Source organism: Ammospiza nelsoni, chromosome 2 (assembly GCF_027579445.1).
Source record: "Ammospiza nelsoni isolate bAmmNel1 chromosome 2, bAmmNel1.pri, whole genome shotgun sequence".
Classification (NCBI taxonomy): Eukaryota; Metazoa; Chordata; class Aves; order Passeriformes; family Passerellidae; genus Ammospiza; species Ammospiza nelsoni.
Genome location: NC_080634.1, coordinates 25,136,827 through 25,156,924, shown reverse-complemented (window position 1 = coordinate 25,156,924; position 20,098 = coordinate 25,136,827). Strand labels below are relative to the sequence as shown.

Here is a 20,098-nt window from a genome sequence, read left to right as displayed (position 1 = left end):
TCTTTTACTTCTTTAAATAAGACTTTAATTCACATTCCTCTGTTCCAGTGAACATCTATGCAGACCATTTTGGAACACCAGTCTGATCAAACAAAACTAGAACACCAGACTGCATTCATCAGAACTGTTTAAACACAGTGTGCAGTTCAAGTGCCTGAGCAGTTCATTTCCTGCCAACTTTAATCTGTTTTCTGTCTTTTCCTCTTATGTCTCTGTCCTCATTGCTAATTATTCTGACTTGGAGCTTTAATAGCTGAGGCCTTTTCTCTACCACTGACCACAGAACTGTGCTGGGGAAATGCTGTGGCTTAGGAAAGGAGAGGGACCCTGGAGTTTAAAATTATTGTATCAGTGAGGAAGTGGAGAAACAGATACAATATTATTTTAAAATAACCCACACAAGAGTATTCTGAAAAAAAACCAACCCCCAAACATATTTTTCAGTGAAAGATGTGGGCGACATTCAATTTCTGGTGACAAGTATTTAACACAGACTTTTCGTTCTGAAACAGTGTCACCCTACCTCTCTCAACAAGAGTCTCTTCTTCATTCTGATTGCAAGAGTAAGTATTACCTGTCCTTATCCACAATACTTGTTTTTTCCATTTTTTAAATTCATAAACAAGGAAAAGAGAAAAACAGTTTAAGACAAAGCTAAATGAAATTCATCACTTCTCTTTAAAATGCTGATTTAACCTCATATTTTTGAGGTAGCTTTTCCTCAAAGGGCGCTCCAGTTTCTTATTCAAAGACAGTATTTTCCCATGGAAATTTTCAGTAAAATTAGTGTTGTCAGTAGCAGAGTGAGCCACAGGATTTTGCAGCTCTTAATTCACCCTGTACAGAACTAACATAATGCACACATGTGCTTTACCTAAATCATTCTCATCTGCACAAAACTCCTGTCTGTCCTATTTGTGTTCCCACACTGCTCAGCATCTTCCCCATGGTACCAACATTTATGCTGTTTTATGCATCCAATTTTTTGTACTCTCACCACACTCACAGTCTGGCTCCTCTCTTCTTCATGAAGCATCTCCATTTTTGCTGGTGCAAAAGTTATAGCACTTGGTGAAAAAAAGGTAAAAGGAAGGAACCTTATTAAACTTTGTAAACAAGTCTCTGTGCACAAAGAGTGCTACATTTCTTTACAGCTTCTAGTACCCATCAAATTTCACCAAATGTCACCTGGTGAAATTTCAGCATACAAACTTCTCCACTGCTGCTCAATGGATAGCTCATCCTCTGGGATAACACATTTAAGCAGTGGGGGGCAATGGCCAAGCAACTTCACCTGGCAAAAGGAGTGAGAATATGTGAAGGAAACAGCCCTGCAGACACCGAGGTCAGAAAAGGAGGGGCAGGAGGTGTCCCAGGTGCTGGAGCAGCAATTCCCCTGCAGTCCCTAGTGCAGAGATCTACCTGCAGCCCATGGAGCAGCCCCACGCTGGAGCAGGTGGATGTCTGAGAGGAGGCTGTGACCCCATGGGAAGCCCGCACTAGATTAAGGGCACATAATAGTGAATTGTTTTTTGTGTTTGTTTTCCAGACAAAAAATGTAATTTCAGCTGTGCCAAAAAAAAATTGCTCAATATTTCAGCTTTTGTACAAATTTTTTGCCCCCTTCAAATTAGATCAGTTTCTAAACAAAACCATCATTTAAATGTGAAGTATCAGTGTTTCATTTTGGAAATATTTACTGCTTCCTTGTTTCAAACCTCCAGAATGAGACATTCTGCAGTTTTCCTGAAAACTGTCCCATACTCACAGTATTTTTTCAGATTCTGCAAAAAATGAGTTTTGGATTTGTAATATTTTAGCTGGCAAGGGTGGATATGCAGTAAGAGTACACTTACAACTTATTTAGGAGTTCACAAGGTCTAAAACTTAAAAGTTCACATGAGGCTGTGTATATATATGGGAAGTGTAGAATTCCATGTGCTAAGTGGGTGCCTAAGAGAGAAATAATTAAAAATGTCACAATAGAGAAGATTTTAAGACTACTTTTTTTTTTTTTTTTTTTTTTTTTTTTTTTTTTTTTTTTTTTTTTTTGAGGAAGACATGTGGAAGAATTTAAGAATTTTCTTGGAGGTTGTGCCAAAGATGTGATAAACAACTAGCAGAAGTAAAAGCAGTGAGAAACATGAAGAAACATGAAGTCTCTCTCTAGTTTCCCAAGACTAAGATTTCCTTTTTGATATTAAACTCAGCATTGAATAATCTCCTCTAGTTTTACTCTCTGAACTCTGCTGCAGCGTTTATCTTCAGTCATCAGCCTCCTGAGGAGAGCCAATGAACGGAAGGCAGAATGCTCAGCCTGTTTCCTCAGTGTTTGCCTGGGTTCTCAGCACAGGAAGCTCTGAAAAGTCAGAAGGAGGAACCTCTCCAGCTTTGAGGAGCCAGTCAGCCCAGAGCATGCACAGCTGAAGGAGAGGCATGGGAAAGGGGAAGAGGAAACGCTGACACTGGCTGCTGAGGATGTATTGGCAGGCTAGAAATGCTGCCCTGACCACAGTTAAGTTGGTGGAGGGATGGATGGAGTGAGGGAGCTGCCTGAGCCATGAAAGCAGGAACCAAGATGAAGATTGCTGGGAAGACCGTGTATGTTTTTGTGCTGCTCACCATCACCATGGTCATGAGATTAGCAGGTGAGTCTAACTGGACCAATTGGCCATTGGGATGTAAGAATGGGAAATGTGCAAAGCTCCTTTCTTTATAAAAGCTATAAATAGTTATATGTCTTGAATTAAGTGCTAAAAATTGTAATGCACAGTTAAGATAGGCTTTCCCAATACCCACTCCTGCTCATCTTTTCTTAGTGGTCACAAGGCTGCCAGGTATTTCCCTGTGACTTCTATATAGGCAACTATGTAGTGACCCTTAGCTGGGAGCATACAATTTGTCACAAATAGCCTTTTTACTAAGACCTCCAAATCACATCATCTGAGAAAATGAGTCTTTCAACACCCTAAAAATATGCCTGGGAAAGTGTTTGGGAACTTGAAGCTTTTGGACATATAGTTTCTGCTGAAGAGAGGCTGCAGGCACTCTGAAATAGGGCAGGGATCTCTTGGACCTTTCAGAGAAGTAGAAAGTCTGATGTGCTGATAGAGGGGAGGAGCTTCTGGAATTTTGTTCTAAGGTACATGGCCAGTATCAAGATGGGAAAGGCTTTTGTACTAAGGGCAATGGCAGTCCAAATTTTCTGTCTTTCAGTGTATTTACTTCATTTTAATACAGTTTAACTACAGCAGTTAATGTTTCTCACATACTGCTCATTTGCATTTTCAGAGCCTATATTTTTCCAGACACCATAAAGCAATCCAGGGATTTGATGATGGGGCTAAGGATTTGAGGAACAGTTCCGGAAACTTAAACTGTTTCTGTACAGGAGGAGGAAGACAGATATGCCTGTGAGATCCAAATTCAACTTTGGACATCTCTGTATAATATGTAACACGCATGTGTCCATTCCTATTTTGGACAGATAGAACTAAACTTCATGGACATTGGTCAGAAAATAAAAATATCTCCTTTGTGGTATTTTAAAGCCAAACAGATGCAGTCATTGTTAGCAGTGATGGAACACCCATCTATAATGTCTGGTGTGATGAGGAGGGGTTCTAAATAGTTACCCCAGTGCTACCCACTGGAAAAAATTTAAATACTTCATGAACATTATTAACATTATTTGGATCATTAACCTCCCAACAGGCACACTGGTGGTAAAAGATCTGTCCCTATTCTCTAGGTAAGAACTGTCTCAAAAGAATACTGAGGAACCTGCTCAAGTTCATGCAGATCAATTATGGTAGCATTGAAGACAATCTACATTTTTGAAGACAGTTGCTCAAAAAGTAAAGGAGTGTGAATACATCACAGAATATTGAAGAAAAAGTGGGGAGACAAATAGAAATCCTACTGGCAAAAATTATTTTAAAAAATTCACTTTGCTGGAAATATTTTTAAAAAGTCCAATGCCAAAAAGTGGAGAGTTTTCACGCTAAGGTGTTTGGATTTTAACTTATTGGTGTCTTAGTTAACCAATTATATTGCCCTTCAAAGAATATAAAAAAAGATGTTCCATTGAAATCTAATTTCACACCTGAAACCTCTTTCCTCAAACTGCTCCCAATAAAAAGCAGCCTACATTTGATGGGAAGTTTTTAGCTAGCACTGCTCCTTAACTTGTTTCCTTCAGTATGAGGGTGGCTCTTCTGAGTAAGATTTAGCAGCAAGGGTTTTTTCCTTCAGAGATCACAGGCTAAATGTGTCAAGCTGATCTAATGTGCATTTTCTGTCCAGATAATTTTAGTCTTCAGTGTTGCATGAAGCTCAGAAGGAACTATGTCCCCCCCTTCTGAAGACTAGAGCAAGCTACTCTGAAAGAAATGAAGTAATGGAAAATTTGTTGTATGTAACCAGACTTTATCTCCATTAACATTTTCCTTAACATTTCCTCAGCGTGTTGTTTTGGGTGACTGGGTTAGTTTTTACCACAGAAGATGGAGCAGCTCAGACAAAAGGATGAGGTTGCTTCCTAATTGTCATACCTAGATCTGCCCTCAGGTAGAGTTGGATAATAAACCACTGAAGTTGTTGGGGCATGATCTCTACTAAAAATCCTTTTGTGACAATCTTCAGTAGCAGCAGTGAAAAAGATTCAACATTAAAATATGTTTGCAATGCTCTGAAGGTTTCTCTAGTTAGCTAAGCACACACAACACCTCAAATGGTTGTGTATACTCCAAGGGAGAGTGGTAAGGACAGGCAAGGACTTCCATGAGAAGTCCATGCAATAAATCTCTTTTGTTTTTGAAATAACATTTGCAGCATTTGACTGGGTATGTACTGCCTCTGTAGTTTATCCTGTGACAATGGATATGTGCAAGAGCTTTACAGGAAGTTGCAAGATATCCATTATCAGTAAAGAGATGTAATTCCCTGTGGTTGTTCAGTTTTATCAATAGTGAAAAATTGAAGTCAGTGACATTGTGCTGGAATAATAGACTATGAGGTGAATGAAAGTAAAGTTAATTTACAGAGCAACCTAGCTACAGTTCAAGTTTGCCTGCATATATAACTTCCTTGAATGTTACTGCTTTCATTTTGTTTCTTTCCTTAATAAAACCAGTACATTCTTTTTCACTAGTGTACTAGTATTTTATTGCCTTTTGACTATCTCTGCCCTAGTATGTTTCACTGCATCTGTCTCTGTTGACTTCTATTCTAGTTTATGATGGAATCTTGCTCCAGATACAAAAAATCATAGCCAAAAAATCTATTATGGTAAACTTACATTTGTCTTCATTTCACTATTTCCTTGCTGCTTCTTTGGGACAGTGTGCAGGAATTATTCTGACTTCTTTTACTCTAAAAGCATCTGAACGCAAGCAGACTGTTTTTCTCATCCAAATTCTTTAGAAAGAATTCTGTACCATTAAATAAAGCAAAAATTTTCATAGAACACATCTAAACTGCCATAGTCCAATCTTCAAAACACATCCTTATGATACCAACATTTTATTTTGCTGTGGTCCAAACACAGAGTGTGTTTTTGCCTCAACTTGTGTGCTGTCAAAACCATGGAAAGAAGGAAGTTCAGTCTTCTAAACTGATCACATACTTCATAACTTACAAAGCAAGCAGATTTTCTTTAACTGTGAATGCACTTCTAGAGGTAGGTGCTACTTAAAACTCACAGCTGATATATTTTGTAGTTAAGAGGTGCAATCATTCTTAAGAAAAAAGCATAGAGGATTTTCTTATGCTGCCTTGTCTTGGTGTTGAATAAGACAGTGCTGGGATGAAAACTGCAATACTAAAGGTAAGCACTAAACAAGGTATGACTGTGCTTTAACCATATAAAAGTGAGGTCAGAAGTATGTTTTCATAGCATTTTGTTATCTGCTCTCTGCAAAGTATGAAAAAGAAGGCACACAACCTACAGTTTCAGAAAATGATCTATTTTTGTTTAGAATAGTAGGAAAATGCTGCTTAAGCATGAGTGAAGAGTTCTTGGTTTATTTTTCTTCTCATGTGGCCGAGAGTAAAAGGCCAAGTTCAGCATATAAAACAAAATATAAAACAATCTGTATCTGTTTCTATACTGAGAACTGGAATCACTTTGTCACACATGGTGTCACAGTGCTACTCTGAAAGCAATACTACCCAAGGCACTTTGACATCAGGTGCAAATCCCTTTTGCCCTCATCCATTCCAGCTCACATTCTGCAAGAAGAAAGATTTACTTACTTTGCACAGTTCAGAAGTAGCAAAGTTCAAAGTTTACTGCCAGACTGATATACTGTGTGACAGCTTATTAAGCTCAGTGATGATTTATTATCAGCTGAGGATATAACAGTGTTTGTTCTCTTCATTTAAGAAATGTACCTATCCTTTTTTTTTTCCTACAGTCATATTATATTGAGACATAACCTATTTACATGGGGATAAATCACTGAATTGCTGGATCAAATTGAAGGCATTTTATTAGAAAACACTTTTCAAAAACAGTTTGAGCATCAAAACAAGTACCCATTTTATTGAAAAGCTGGTTTAAATACTGATTAAGGCATGGTTCTGTATTCGACTTTCCAGTCAAAATTTGTTGGACTACCTATTTTTTATTATTACGACATTTTTAGCGTCTAAATTTCAGCACATATCTAACATTCTACTTATCAAGGTCAACTGATTTTTCTTGTGTGACAGATCAACTATTTATACTAATAACACTGTGTTCTTCCTGCTTTCAACAAATTTCCTCACATGCTGCTGATACAGCCAATGCCTCTGTAAAAACTTAAATAAAAACTTAAATGGAATTTCAGCAAAAATCAGCTGCTGAGAAATATTATCAGCAAGCTATCTTAAAACTGGCACCACCATTTAATTACCTTTTCTTTCTCTCCTTAACCCAGTTCTTTATCCATCCTTGGACAATTGTAGTCTCTGTAGTTGTCCTTTATTCTTTCAGCTTAATTTTTTTTCAAGGGGACACTATATCGAACACATCTCTACCTAAGTGAGCTTTAGCATCTTTTCATTGCCTTCAAAATTAGCTGTCTTGAAAGACTGCTTGAAAAGATACTAGAGAAAGCGTAAGAAAAATAGAAAAATTACACACTGGAAACTGGCAACTGGGATATTCCACCTTGAGAGGGAAGACTGAAACCTTGAGATCCCAATTGACTGCTATCAGTGTCCTCAGCGCTCTGCAACATATAAAGTCATGTTGAAGTTGGCAATCTTAAAAAATCCAGCCATTCTAGGAGTACTTCATATTGCAAAACCAAAGGCAAAGAGCATGAGAGTACTATCTCAGTTTGCATGAAACAGCAAGAAAAAGTGATAATACTTAATACTTTTCTTGGTGGTAAGAAAAGTACTGCAAGTGGCATGGTAGTGGTCACAGAAAATAAATGTGTTAAAAGAAGAACAAAATAACAATTTTGAGTATGAGGAAAAAAGGAATTTTGAAGATAAAGGAAATTCCTAACTAGAATGAAAGGAAAATAAAACCTCTTTTCAAGGAATAATGATAACTATGGGTAAAAGACTGTGAGTGTGAAACTAGCAATAAAGGTATAACTCTGTTTTAATATGTCCTGTTAAAGATACATCCGTGCTCAAAAAGCTGTGATCTAGGTTTCAGGAAACAGAGGCTTATGAACTTAGGTCAGCTATTTGATGTGTTTCTATAATGAAATTTAAAGTCATCTAACTACTTGCTTCTCACCCGAAACACAGGAGAGGTTTTTAGCCCACACTCCATCCTGTGCTGTTGTGACTGTGTTTTCAAAGTCACAAAGCTACACTATATAAGAATCTGTCAGTACATCAGCAATTCCTACCCTAGTACAAAGCACTTCTCTTTATCTTTCATTTCATTCCAGACAAACCTTGCTGGGTGTCGCAGGAACCCTGTGGCAGTAGAAGGGGAAAAAAGATGCACAACACAGACTTGTATCTGAACTCTTCCAAGCATCCAGTGCTGCCTTTTTGCTTACAACTTGCTGTGACTCATATACTACATTCATTCCAAGATACAGTTAGTCACTGGCTGTGGTATGATCATTGTTTCAGTTCATTATATCTCTAAGTTTAATACCTACAGAGGGTGTAGGGGGATGATGCATCAAAATGCTCTGGTAAATTATTACTGTAAGAAATAAAGAATCAAGAGGATGTCTGAGAAATATGTCTGAGAAAGTAAAGTAGTCTCTTTAAAATGCAAAAAACTCTTTAACAGTTAAATTTTGCAAGAGACTGTCATGGAAATTGAGGCAATAAAAATTTCTACTGTGGTTTAAAACCTGCTATGAAGAATAACAGAGGCTGGAAATCTTTCGTGTTTGAAAGTAGCACTTTCAACCTGCATAGCTGTCTCTGATTTTGCAGTGATTCCCCTCAGAAGTTTAGTGGCTTTTCACTCAAATGTTCCTGTTTTTAAAACCTTTGTTATTTTAGTGTGAGAAAGTCTCTGAGAAATAGGAGAAATGACAAAATCAGTGATACTGAAAATAAGCTGGTGCAACTAGTTATTCATGAGAGCTTTCAAACACACTGCAAAAACCACACTGAAAATAACAGAGCAAATTTTTTCCCCCAGTCTTTTCAAATTATAGTAAGCTTACAATGACAACAATAACCAGCACATTTTTGAAACACAAATGTGAACTCCTCAACCAAGTTTATTTTTTCCATAAAAGTGGAATCTGTCAGTGCATTGGAATGTGCACTCAGTGCACTGCAATACAGCTTGAGAACCTTCTCAGACATGGCTTGAAGTCTTCTGCAAGTCAAGGAGAGACAATGAGATGGCATAATTGGATTTCAGAGGCTGCAGTCAAACTGGAGAACCTCAGTCTAAAGGCCTGCTACTATCAGATGAGTCTCCAAGGTGAAACCTGGTCACAATGGATTTGCATTCACAACCAAAATAAAATGGTTCAGTCTGGTGCTGTACAGAACTCCCAGAACCTGACTCCTCTGTTTTCCACATCAGTGTGACAGACAGTACATACTTCTGGTTTCCTGAGCTTTGCTCTTTCTGGCTAACAGAAAAAAACAATTGCTGTTTTCCAGTCAACTCAATTGTGAAGAACATAACTGAAAATGAGATGTTATTTACAATAAATATGCAATCCTTTATTTCATATCTCTTGTGTGCGATGAAATAACAGTGCTGACATTTAATTACCATCCCATAGTTAGCACTGCACCAAGATGAGCTTGATAGCTCAGACCTTCAAATCTCTTGTTTTCTTCAGGCCCACAGAAGTTGAGGCCTTGCTGCACTAATTATCCCCTTTTTCAGCCACAGCAAGCTGTCGGTTCAGTTCAGCTGTAAGATGAGATTTCACCTCAAGAGCTGTAGCTGTGCAAAGTGCTGGTCTGAGCCTTTGAGCAGACAAATGCTGATGTGGATGTCATAAATCTGCCTTAATGCATTGGTCACAAACCAATTGGTTATCACAGAGGAAACAGCAGCAAATTACTTTTAGCCATTTTGCAGCATGAAAAGACCATTCCAGAAGACAGTGGTGTGGTGAGAGGTCTGAATTAAAATACTTGCAGCACTGAACATTTTCTCTTAACAGAAGTGGAATACTGTGCTGGTTTTTAGCAGGGAGAGAACTCATTTTCTTCATAGTGGTTTCTATGGAGCTGGATTTGTGCTGGAAACTGTGTTGACATTACAGAGATGTTTTGAGCAGTGCTTACACAGAGCCAAGGCCTTTTCTGATTCTCACACCACCACTGAGTGGACTGTGGTCCAAAAGAGCTGGGAGGGAACACAGCCAGGACAGCTGACCCCAGCTGGCCATAGGGATATTCCAGACCATGTGGCATCATGCTCAGCATATAAAACTGGGGGAAGAACAAAGAAGGGATGCTTGGAGCTATGATGTTTGTCTTCCCAAGTCACCATTATGCATGATACAGTCCTGCTTTCCTGTAAATGGCTGAACACCTACCTGCCCTTGAGATATCTTGTTTTTCTTGTGTGCATAGCTTTTGCTTTACCTATTAACCTCTGAGTTTTCTCACCTTTCTGATTCTCTCCCCATCCCACTGTAGGGGGAGTCTACGAGAGTGAGCTTGTGGCTGTGTGGGGCTTTGTTGCCAGCTGGGATTAAACCACAAAAAACACTTCTGTTTGTTTAGTTCTCCTGTAGAGGAGACACACACCCTCTAGGTTTAGTGAAATTCCCAGAGGAAAGGGGAGATTGCACCTTCCCTCAGAGGTCCTGAGTACATATCCAAGAGCACAGGCTGGGGCAGGCAGCATAAGGAGGACAAAGGAAGCAGATCAGGAGACCTCGGCAAAGGGCTTGATTGTAGCAGGCCCACAAGAAGTCATGGAAGTGAGGGAAAAGGAGCCCAGGTGTGATCTTGTAAAAAATGTGCAACCTGACAAGTCAGCAAAAAGGTGTGGAGTAGAAAAGAGGACTGAGGGAAAGAACCTGTTCTTTAGGGACCGAGGGACCAAAGGAGATTTATTTTCATGTCTTTACTTTCATAAGTAAAGCCAGCAATTCTGTGTCCCCTGCAGACCTGTCACTTTATGATGTATTGATTTATATTCTAATAAAATATACTTTTAGATACTTAATGGTTTTTGGTATGCTGATTAGAAAGAGAAAGTAGAATATGTCCAACTTCAGTCCAATGAGAGGTCCTACCAACATCTTCAAAGAGGAGGAAATGCTAAGGCTGACCAGGAAGGATGGGATAGGGATGGGAATAACTTCTATTTAAGGAACTGCCTTTGTGCTTGAGGATCCCATAGCTATTTACACATTAACTTCTGAGAATATACATTTTGGATTGCTTCTGAATAAAGCTAATTCTGTGGTAAGATCTAGCAAGTTTTGACATTTCCTGGGATAATATCTTAGTTTGAAATAGAAGGTTCATCAGAAACTTCCATGAAAATAGATGACATTATTCTTCATGGCTTGGAAGCTCCCCATCAAGTATTACCCAGGTCCAGTCCTATTTTGCTTGTGAGTCACTTCAAAGTCACTTCAGAAACACAAATTAACCAAACCTTTAAGGATTTTTGGCAGACACATTCTTTTGTAAAAGAAATCAAAAGATCATGTTTCTAGCAGCATGTACCCAAAAAAAAAGCAAATCAAGGAAGAAAATTCACAATTAATATTTACACTAATGCTGCTTACTTGCACTCTAGCAATAGAAGAGGGCAGTAAAGTGAAAGCGGTTTAACCTTTTATATTATAAGACCTCTTTGAAAAAGTATGAAGCTGTGTGGCTAGGATAAGCAAGATGATTTTTTAGTAATTGATGTGTCATCTGGGGAAATTCTTAAAGTCTTCCGAATCAATAACAAGATACAGGGAATTTCATAAGCCTTCTACAAATTTTCTGTAAACCTAAAATTGTATTTAAATTGATTCAGCAGATTCTAAGCTTTCTGATGTGGTTTCTTATTTGAAGTGAATGGTACCTGATTCATTCAGAGGAGAATATGACAAAAGGCATAGCAAAAAGCACCACTTTCACTGCCTCTTTCTTTACAGCCTTGAAGCTTGAAAACCCATTGTGTTGGGGAACTTTTACATTGCAATGAGCTGCTTAGGAGATGCTGAGTTGAAAGACAAGTAAATTTCTGCTGCTTTAATATGTAAATGGAAGTCTACCCAGTTCACTATGCACAACACTGTCATTCTTGCTCAACATTTGCAAACATAATCCAAAAAACCCCCAGCTCCAACACAGGGGCGGTTTGGGTGCTCAGGTTTGCTTAGTCATTTTCAGATGAGGTCAGCCATACTCTGCATGACTTGGAGCTCCGAGGCTCTCAGCAATGTTAAAGCAGGAGAGGAAACACTTTGCTGTCCAACTCTCAGAGGCACTCCTTGAACTCATCCAGAAACTATCACGGGACAAAAGACTTCTTTCAATTCCGCTCCTGGTAAAATCATCCGAGTTTAAAACACATACCTCACATTTTCTTGAATGCCATTTGGGAGAAAAATACTTGTCATTTAAAAACACCTCCAGAGTAATAATGTGTCACAGAACATTCTTAACAGCTGAAGTGTCTTCATCCAAAGGATACTTAATGCTCAAAATGAAAAGGCAAAAGCATTTGAAGGAATATGTAAGTTGAAATGCAGTGAAGTGTGCTCATTTTGCAAGTCAGAAATAATTTCCCCAGAAAACAGTCAAACAAAACCAAAAGTAGTTGAGCTGGAATGGTTCATTCGCTTAGATTCAAGAAGATAATGAGATATCAGACAATATTAATATGGTAAAACCAACAGTAGTTTTCTCAAAGAGGTCAATAGTAATGATTTGACTAATTACTTAAAGTTGATGCTCATTAAGACCACTTCCTATAGCATTGTGAATGTTTAAGAACTGGGCTTCACAGCGTGCAGGACAGCAGAAATAATATAATTCTGAATCTGGGTAAGTAGTAGCAAAACCCAACAAAGTCAGATCTTGTACCACGGAGGAGGATTGAAAGGGTTTCATTAATTCATGCAAAAATTGAATCTTATAATTCTTTGCACGTTCCAGATGTACTTTCAATTACTGCTTTAGTGTGTTTGCTGGTAAGCTTTGGGGAGGGGGTTAATATTTTTGGAATAATGTGGGAAAAAATTATTTGTCAATAATACAGTACCAATCAGATTGGTTAACTTGAGCTGTCTGTCCAGATTAATATAGGTTTTGAAAGTAGTGCTCTGGTTTTCTCCTCACACATGGCTTTCAGACTAAAGCCATTACTCAGCCAAAGGAAAGAGCAACTCATTTCCACCACTGACAGAGAACTGAGAGATCAGTGGTTTACTGTCCCAAAGTTTAATGGCTGCCAACTAAAAGAGGAAATAAGTGATAAAGAGAGGTTTGTTTGGACTACAGCTGTGGGTATTATTCCTATAAAAGAAATAATTGTGAAGTTTCATTCACAAACATTGTGAAATCTAGGGATTGCTTGCTTTTAACTTCAGCAGAAGCCAGAGGACACAAAAGTCCCATTCCCTCAGCTACTCTTCACACTGGATTACAACCTGCTCTCAGACTCTTCTCTCAGTCTCACAAGTGCCTCACAAAAGAGGCTGCCTGTGTACATGTAGGCAACACTAATGCACATATAAGAATACCCTGAGCCATGAGGCAAAATTCTTCCCTCCCACACAAAGCTCCACCAGTGTTATGTGCACCTGTGTAATGCCTGAAAGGTGTAGACAAGGCCAAATCCCACTGTATGGGATTTCATATGAATGCAGAAGTAAAAGTTGTTTATTTTGTTGGCAGCAACAGTTAGAGAGAAAAGCCACTGTCGTGTGGCCAGATGCAAGAGTCACATTCCTGTATTTCAGGCCCTGTGAGCAGCCCACTGGAGGATTTGCTGACACAAGCACAGCCTTTGGATGCGGAACCACTGAAGACAATGGGCAGGAGTAGGGTCCTGCTCCAGTATCCAGTCTTATCCTCTAAGATGATCCTCAGTGGGAAATTTGTATTGCAGGGTTTGGCTGTGACAGGCCACTGGATCCATAATCCACGGCTGTAGGAAGAGATGACAGACAGCGTGCAGATGAGCACAGCCGTGGCCTCACGCTTGTTTGTAGCACTGCAGACATTTCCCTGTGAAGTCCAGACCACAACTCCTGGGCTCCCTCTCACACATTCTCTTTTTTTTCTCCTCAGGGCACAATTCCTCAGCCTTAGTGATGACTGTAGGTAACAGCTCAGTTCTCAACTGCTCTTTCAAAGGAAATATAACTCTGCTTAAATGGACAATAACCCCCAAGGCTGGAGGCCTGTGCACCTTGGTATACAGGGCTGATAAGAAGAAGACACACAGAACAACCTGCAGTGACAACATAAACTTGATATTCAGAGCAGATCTGCCTCCTGCCCTTGAGATACGGCAAGTGGGACTAGCCCAGGAGGGAAATTACAGCTGTGATGTGGCATCAGCAGAAGGGAATTTCCACAAAAGGTACCACCTGACCGTGCAGGGTAAGGAATGTGTAAAAGTGGAGCTGGTTTTTTTTTTAGACTAATGAAGGTAGGGTTAGATTAGATATTAGGAAGCTATTTGGTATTGTGAAGATAGTGCCACTGGAACACTGATTGTCCAGAGAAGCTGTCGACATCCCAGTGTTAAAGGCCAGGTTGGGTGGGACTTGAAGCACCCCAGACTTGTGGAAGGTGTCCCTTTGCATGGCAAGGTGGTTGGAACTAGAGGATCTTGAAGGTCCCTTCCAACCTAAGCCATTCTGTGATTCTTGCTGGGATAAACACATGTATTTCATTGGGAGTATCTCTGTGTCTCCTTTCCCATCACTCTTCTCCCTTCTGCTGCTCCCTTTTTCCACTGTTCAGTTAGAAATGACAGGCACAAAGGAATTTCCCATGTGCACACAGAGGATATGAATGGCTGTGATGAGGCTCAGCTGGATGGGGGAGAGTTGGGCAGAAGGGAAAAGAGAGCTGTTCTTCATCCCATGTGTGTTGGGCCTATGTTGTGGATGGGATGGGATGGGATGGGATGGGATGGGATGGGATGGGATGGGATGGGATGGGATGGGATGGGATGGGATGGGATGGGGTGGGATAGGATGGGATGGGGTGGGATGGGGTGGGATGACAGCCCAGCCTTATTCTCCTCTCTTCACTGGGTTCAGTTCAGGTTCATTTTGGGCAGAGGACAAGACCAGCCCAGCCCGGCTGTGCCAAACTAACTGCATGCCTGTCCCCTTGCTGGTGCTTTGCAGCCCCCCCGAGGCTGAGCCTGTCCTGTGACGAGCAGGGCAGCCCCGTGTGCGAGGCAGCAGCGGGGAAGCCGCCGGCTCAGCTCTCCTGGGCCCCAGAGGGCAGCTCCACTGCAGAGGAGAGGTGCCACGACAACGGGACAGTGACTGTTCTCAGCAAGTTCACAGCATGTAGCACCAGTGTCACCAGTGTGATCACCTGCATGGTGTCCCACCCAGCTGGGAACTGGAACCAGTCCATAGCCTGCTGTCCCTCAGGTGAGCTTCCCTTTGTATGCTCCATGTTCAAACCCCTGTCCAGCTTTCTCAGCTCTTGTTCTTTCTAGGAAGGAAAATCTCTAAAATATACAGAAATCTTCAGTCAAGTCCTATAGAGACAAGAGTGTCATCCCTGACTGCCTTTGTCCAGAAACATTACTGGCTTCTTTGTGTTCTGGACATTATTTCCTAATGCTTTCTTCCCTAAGGGGGATAAGTATGGTAGTATCCTTGTGGTAGTGAAAATGCTTATGGAAACAGGGAGAAAGCAGTCATTAACTTTGTATTCAAATAATCACTTGGAATGAGAATATTAGGATTATTTTTTTTTTTTTTATGCAAACTTTAATATCATGGTAAGAGAGATGGAGAGCCAAGTCTCAAGTGGCTGGCAGAAAAAAATTACATTCCTTCATTCCAAATTGTGAATGTCTGATAACATATGACCCTTGGGTTCTGGTTTTTTGTTTTCTTGTTGCTTTTGAGAATATTTATGACTACTGAGAAATGATGAGTCCTTGAGAGGAACTCAGATGTGGCTTAGTGAAAATATATTATGAGTGGCCATTGTGACACTAGTGGAATCTAGTTTTGCCTGTGACAGATACTCCATTTGTACTTCTCAGCAAAGTTTCATTACTATGTTCCTTTCTGCTGAAGGACATTCTATTTGTTTTACAAGCATGCTGAAAATGCATGTATGTTCTAAAGCAACTTTAATCTTCTACTGAAATAATACAGAAACTGAGCAGAAGATATAACTGAGACTGTCTCTTTATATTTAGAGAAAATCGTCACCAACGTTTTCCTGTATGCCTGCATCATTACTTGTGTTCTGATCATTATCACCTTGCTGGCTGCCATTTGCTATTTCAAGCTTCATGGTGATAGGTAGGTACTTATGCTAAGGTGCTAAGGAAAAATTGTCTAGTGCTAGAAGAAATTTTAAAATACTCTTTGTGTCTTGAAATCACATGATTCTGTCAGTCTGTGCTGCTGTGATTAACCAAATTAACTACATCAAATATTTCTGTACTGAAGACACTGTGCACTGTGCATTGCACACATCTTCACAGAATGATTCCCTGAGTAAAATATAAATGGGAAGAAGTTGGGCAAGGACCCTGATTGCATTGCCTCCTAAAGGGGAACACTTCTTTCTGATAGGAATCTGTGAGAGTAAATCTTCTTCAGATACTGTCATAGTCTGCCAGTATATTTCTTGGTTAGATCAGGGCACTGGTTCTGCTGACTAATAAGTTCCACTAAATGCCAGAGGACTGAACAATGCCAGCCTGCCATATGAGCAGAAGGGACAGCAGGTCTATCTTTATTTACTAAAAAATTCATTGAGTGAAGCTGGGCTCTGGTCCCTTTAGGATTTCCTATGGAAAGGAAAAAAAAAAAAACCCGAAGGAAAAAAAAAAGTAGTTCTGAGGAATACCTACAGAAATAATTTGTGGAGTGGAAGGATGAATTAGCACCTGTACTGAAAACCTCAGCTAGGTTCCTCATTTGCCTGTTACAAACTGTTTTTCTCTCAGGCCTCTTCCTTCAGAGGTAAAGAATTAGTTCAATACCATTTCACTAACTGCAAAATGTATATCCTTACAGAGGGATTTGATTCTAATCTGCTTCCAATTTATGTATAAGCACCCACAAACATAAGAAAAAACTTCTTAAGAAAAGTAGGGTGCTATAATTTCAGGATCAAATGTCAAGGAGAGAGAGACATGAGAAGGTTTTACTCTCGAAGACAAGAAAAATAAATGTTTCATAAGCTTTTGATCAAAGAAACCAAGCTGTGATCCAGCTAAACATATTTTAATACCTTTCTTTTTCACAGACCATGCCACAGAACCAAACCTGAAATTGCTCCCATACATTCCCAACAGGTAAGGAGAATTATGGAAATTAGACCATCACCAAATCATGGTGATTCTGGTAGCCCTGGAAACATGATCAGTGAAAGGAAAACATTAGATTTTTACTCTCAGCTTTCAGCAAGTACTAGGGCATCTGATATATTTACTCTTAGCTCTTTATAGGACAAAATGAAGTTATTATCTTCACCATAACTTTGACTTGGAGCAAACACTAGAGGTGTGTTCCAACAGCAAACACTCAGCTAAAGCCCTCCTTTAACAAGGAGACAGTCCCCCCATATTTCCCTTGTCATATCACATACCCTGACCACAACTGCTCTCCAAATAATAGTCAGGAAGGGAGACAATAGCATGGGTTGGGAGGTATTAAGAAAAGTGTTATTGAACAAGAAGATTAAGCAACAAGATTAACAGACACCAAAATCAAAAGAATATCCCTTTTGGTGTCCAGAATGATAATTGTGTGAATTTTGAAGGCCACTCTTTATCTTGCATGGTCAATCCACAATTAAAGCAAAAATCATACTCAAGAACATGGAAGGAGAGCTGAGCTGCAAACTGGGAGATATTTTTGGATATCCTATGTTGTTAGAAGCTTCCTGTGTAACTGAGAAATTCACTTGTAAGCTGTCTCTGTTCTCTGCTGCCGAATCCAAATAACAGCATCTCTACACATACAAGATGTGTTACAATTATATTTTATCTGTGCACCTACAGTATACACTAGACTCAAATTCTGCCATCAACTTAAAAAGATGCTTCAGTTCCTAAAGAGACTTAGTCAATTCTAGTTATTAGTATTCCTGCTGTTCTGCTGGCCTCCCTCCCAGGTGCTGCTAACAGACACAGCAGCATTAATGTAAAATAATGGTTTAAGTACCAGCGTTCTTGCTGTCATGTCGCAGGACTTTGATTGGCATGTCTGTAGACTGAAATGCAGACTGATTAGGAATGAATCAAGGTCAAGACTATAGCCTATCATTTGCTCTTTCTAGAGAATCAGATCCTAATAAAAATTTTTTTCAGGCCAAAAAAAGGGAGTGGAAAGGAAGATAAAGCAGGCAAGTGAAACAATACCTCAGCTTCACACTCCAAATCTTTGATAGAAACAGCAATCCACATTCCTTGGTAGAAAAAGAAATGGAGGGGTTTTTTTTCCTGTAGCTGAAGAGGAGTAAATATGAGAGCACTATTTCCCAGTTATTTTCTTCAGTCCAGATGAAAGATTTGCAGAGCCTTGCCAAGCTAAATTCCTCCTTGTATTCACAGTTTTTGGTTTTGTTTTGCTAGGATGACACAATGGAAGTAGAACCTTATACTACTTATGTGCAGAAGGAAAATGTAATCTACAACTCAATGTCTGATCTGACAGTGGGGCAGGATCTTCCTCAAGACTTGTGTCCAGGAACATGAATGATTCAACAACATCAGAAAAGGAAAGAGATTCTTTATGGAAGACTGGTTATAGAAAGAAACCTGGAGGATTTCTTCAGATTTTGGGGCAGCACAGATCACTAGGTCTGTTTGAACACCTCTGCTTGCTGATGAGTCCATAATTCTTTTTTTCTCCCTGTTTTGCTTTCTTCCTTGGGAAAATGTGTTATTCCTTGGGAATATATGACTGACCACACACCATAGTTTTTCCTGGAAAAGAAGTTGTGACCAGTCTTCCTTTTGCTGTTGTTGGCTGGGGATCCTAGCTCTGTCAGTCAGTTGTAGTTGTTACTTTGATGTGCTTGACACTATGATGTACACATTTGGGAGACCAGAGGAGTGTTCTGTCTGAACTGAAACAAAACACTCTCCCACCAACAGCCACTTTTTTCTAATACATATGTTAATAACACATGATCTGATGACCTACTGATCATCACTGAATACCTCAAACACCAGAAAATAATGGTAGGGAAGACTTAGATCTGAAAATGGAAATAAGGGGTAAATTTAGAAGGTCATCCGCTAAGAAGGAGACTGCACTAGCATGACTAATTCACTTGTTAGGTTCATATCCAGTATTTCATGCCATTATGGAGTGTCATCCATAAGAATCTGGACAAGTGGTGCTGCATCAGCTCTGGGGTCCCCTGCACAAGCAGGACATGGACCTGCTGGAGCAGATCCAAAAGAGGCCATCAAGATGATTAGAGGGATGGAACACCTCTCCTGTGTTTCCTCCTCTCTCAGTGAGGAAAGGCTGAGAGAGTTGGGATTGTTCAGCCTGGAAAAGAGAAGGCTTTGGGGTGACTGAGTTGTGGCCTTCCAGTACCTGAAGAGAACCTGCAAGAAAGACAGAAATGGACTTTTACAAGAGCATGAAGTGACAGGGTAGTGGGGAATGGATTCAGAATGAAAGAGAGTAGGTTTAGATAAAATATTAGGAGGAAATTCTTTTCTTTGAGGGTGGTGAGACATTGGAGTAGGTTGACAGAGAAGCTGTGGATGCCCCACCCATTGAAGTGTTCAAGAACAGGTTGGATGGAGCTCTGAGCAACCTGGTCTAGTGAAAGGTGACCCTGCCAGTGCCAGGGGCGTGCACCTTGATGTTTTTTAAGGTCCCTTCCAACCCAAACCACTCTATGACTTTGTGATTTCCACTAAATATGTTCATTCTCTGTTTCATATCACTAGTATGATTATTTTTCTATAAGATTCCATGAAGATATGGCATTCTTCTCTTTCTTAAGAGTATAAGCATTAAAATAGTGTAAAATAACCAAAACCAAAGTAAATATTTCACAAAACAAAACAAATACATATATATCTTATACAAAGGTGCAATAATGTACAAAAAAGATAAAATGCTTGCTAGTTGTAGTAATATTTATTTTTATTACCAAAACTGAAGTTTCGTTTCATTTGTATGTCTAGATATTTTACTGATATTCTTTTCAATGTACTTTCAAGTTCACTTTTTTATATGCAAATTAGCTTATGTAACTTATTGCATCTCATTTGGAGGTTACTTATTCTCACCTTCACAAAATATTCCTTGGAAATAAGTAAAATAAATTGTCCCCTATATAGTAGCAGTTGTCAAATTTTTTTGATTGATGCCTTTCTAGTAAAAGTATGAACTGATTTTACAGTAAGAATAAAGAAACATGTTTATAAGCCTCTGTTGACTACCTCTTATTTCAGTATTTTAAAAGACTGACTGGGTACTGAGGCTGATTGCAGCATCAGAAGAAC

The 20,098-nt window shown here is 39.5% G+C and overlaps 1 protein-coding gene across 1 annotated transcript; it reads left to right on the top strand.

Moving 5' to 3' along the window:
- The first annotated feature begins 2,530 nt into the window (after nt 1-2,530).
- LOC132069867 (cell surface glycoprotein CD200 receptor 1-A-like) lies at nt 2,531-19,892 on the top strand. The gene is made up of 6 exons (XM_059466346.1): nt 2,531-2,648; nt 13,696-14,010; nt 14,769-15,023; nt 15,809-15,914; nt 16,870-16,918; nt 18,200-19,892. The coding sequence occupies exons 1-6, from the start codon at nt 2,561-2,563 to the stop codon at nt 18,320-18,322; spliced, it is 936 nt and encodes a 311-aa protein (XP_059322329.1). The 5' UTR covers nt 2,531-2,560; the 3' UTR covers nt 18,323-19,892.
- Nucleotides 19,893-20,098: the final 206 nt, after the last annotated feature.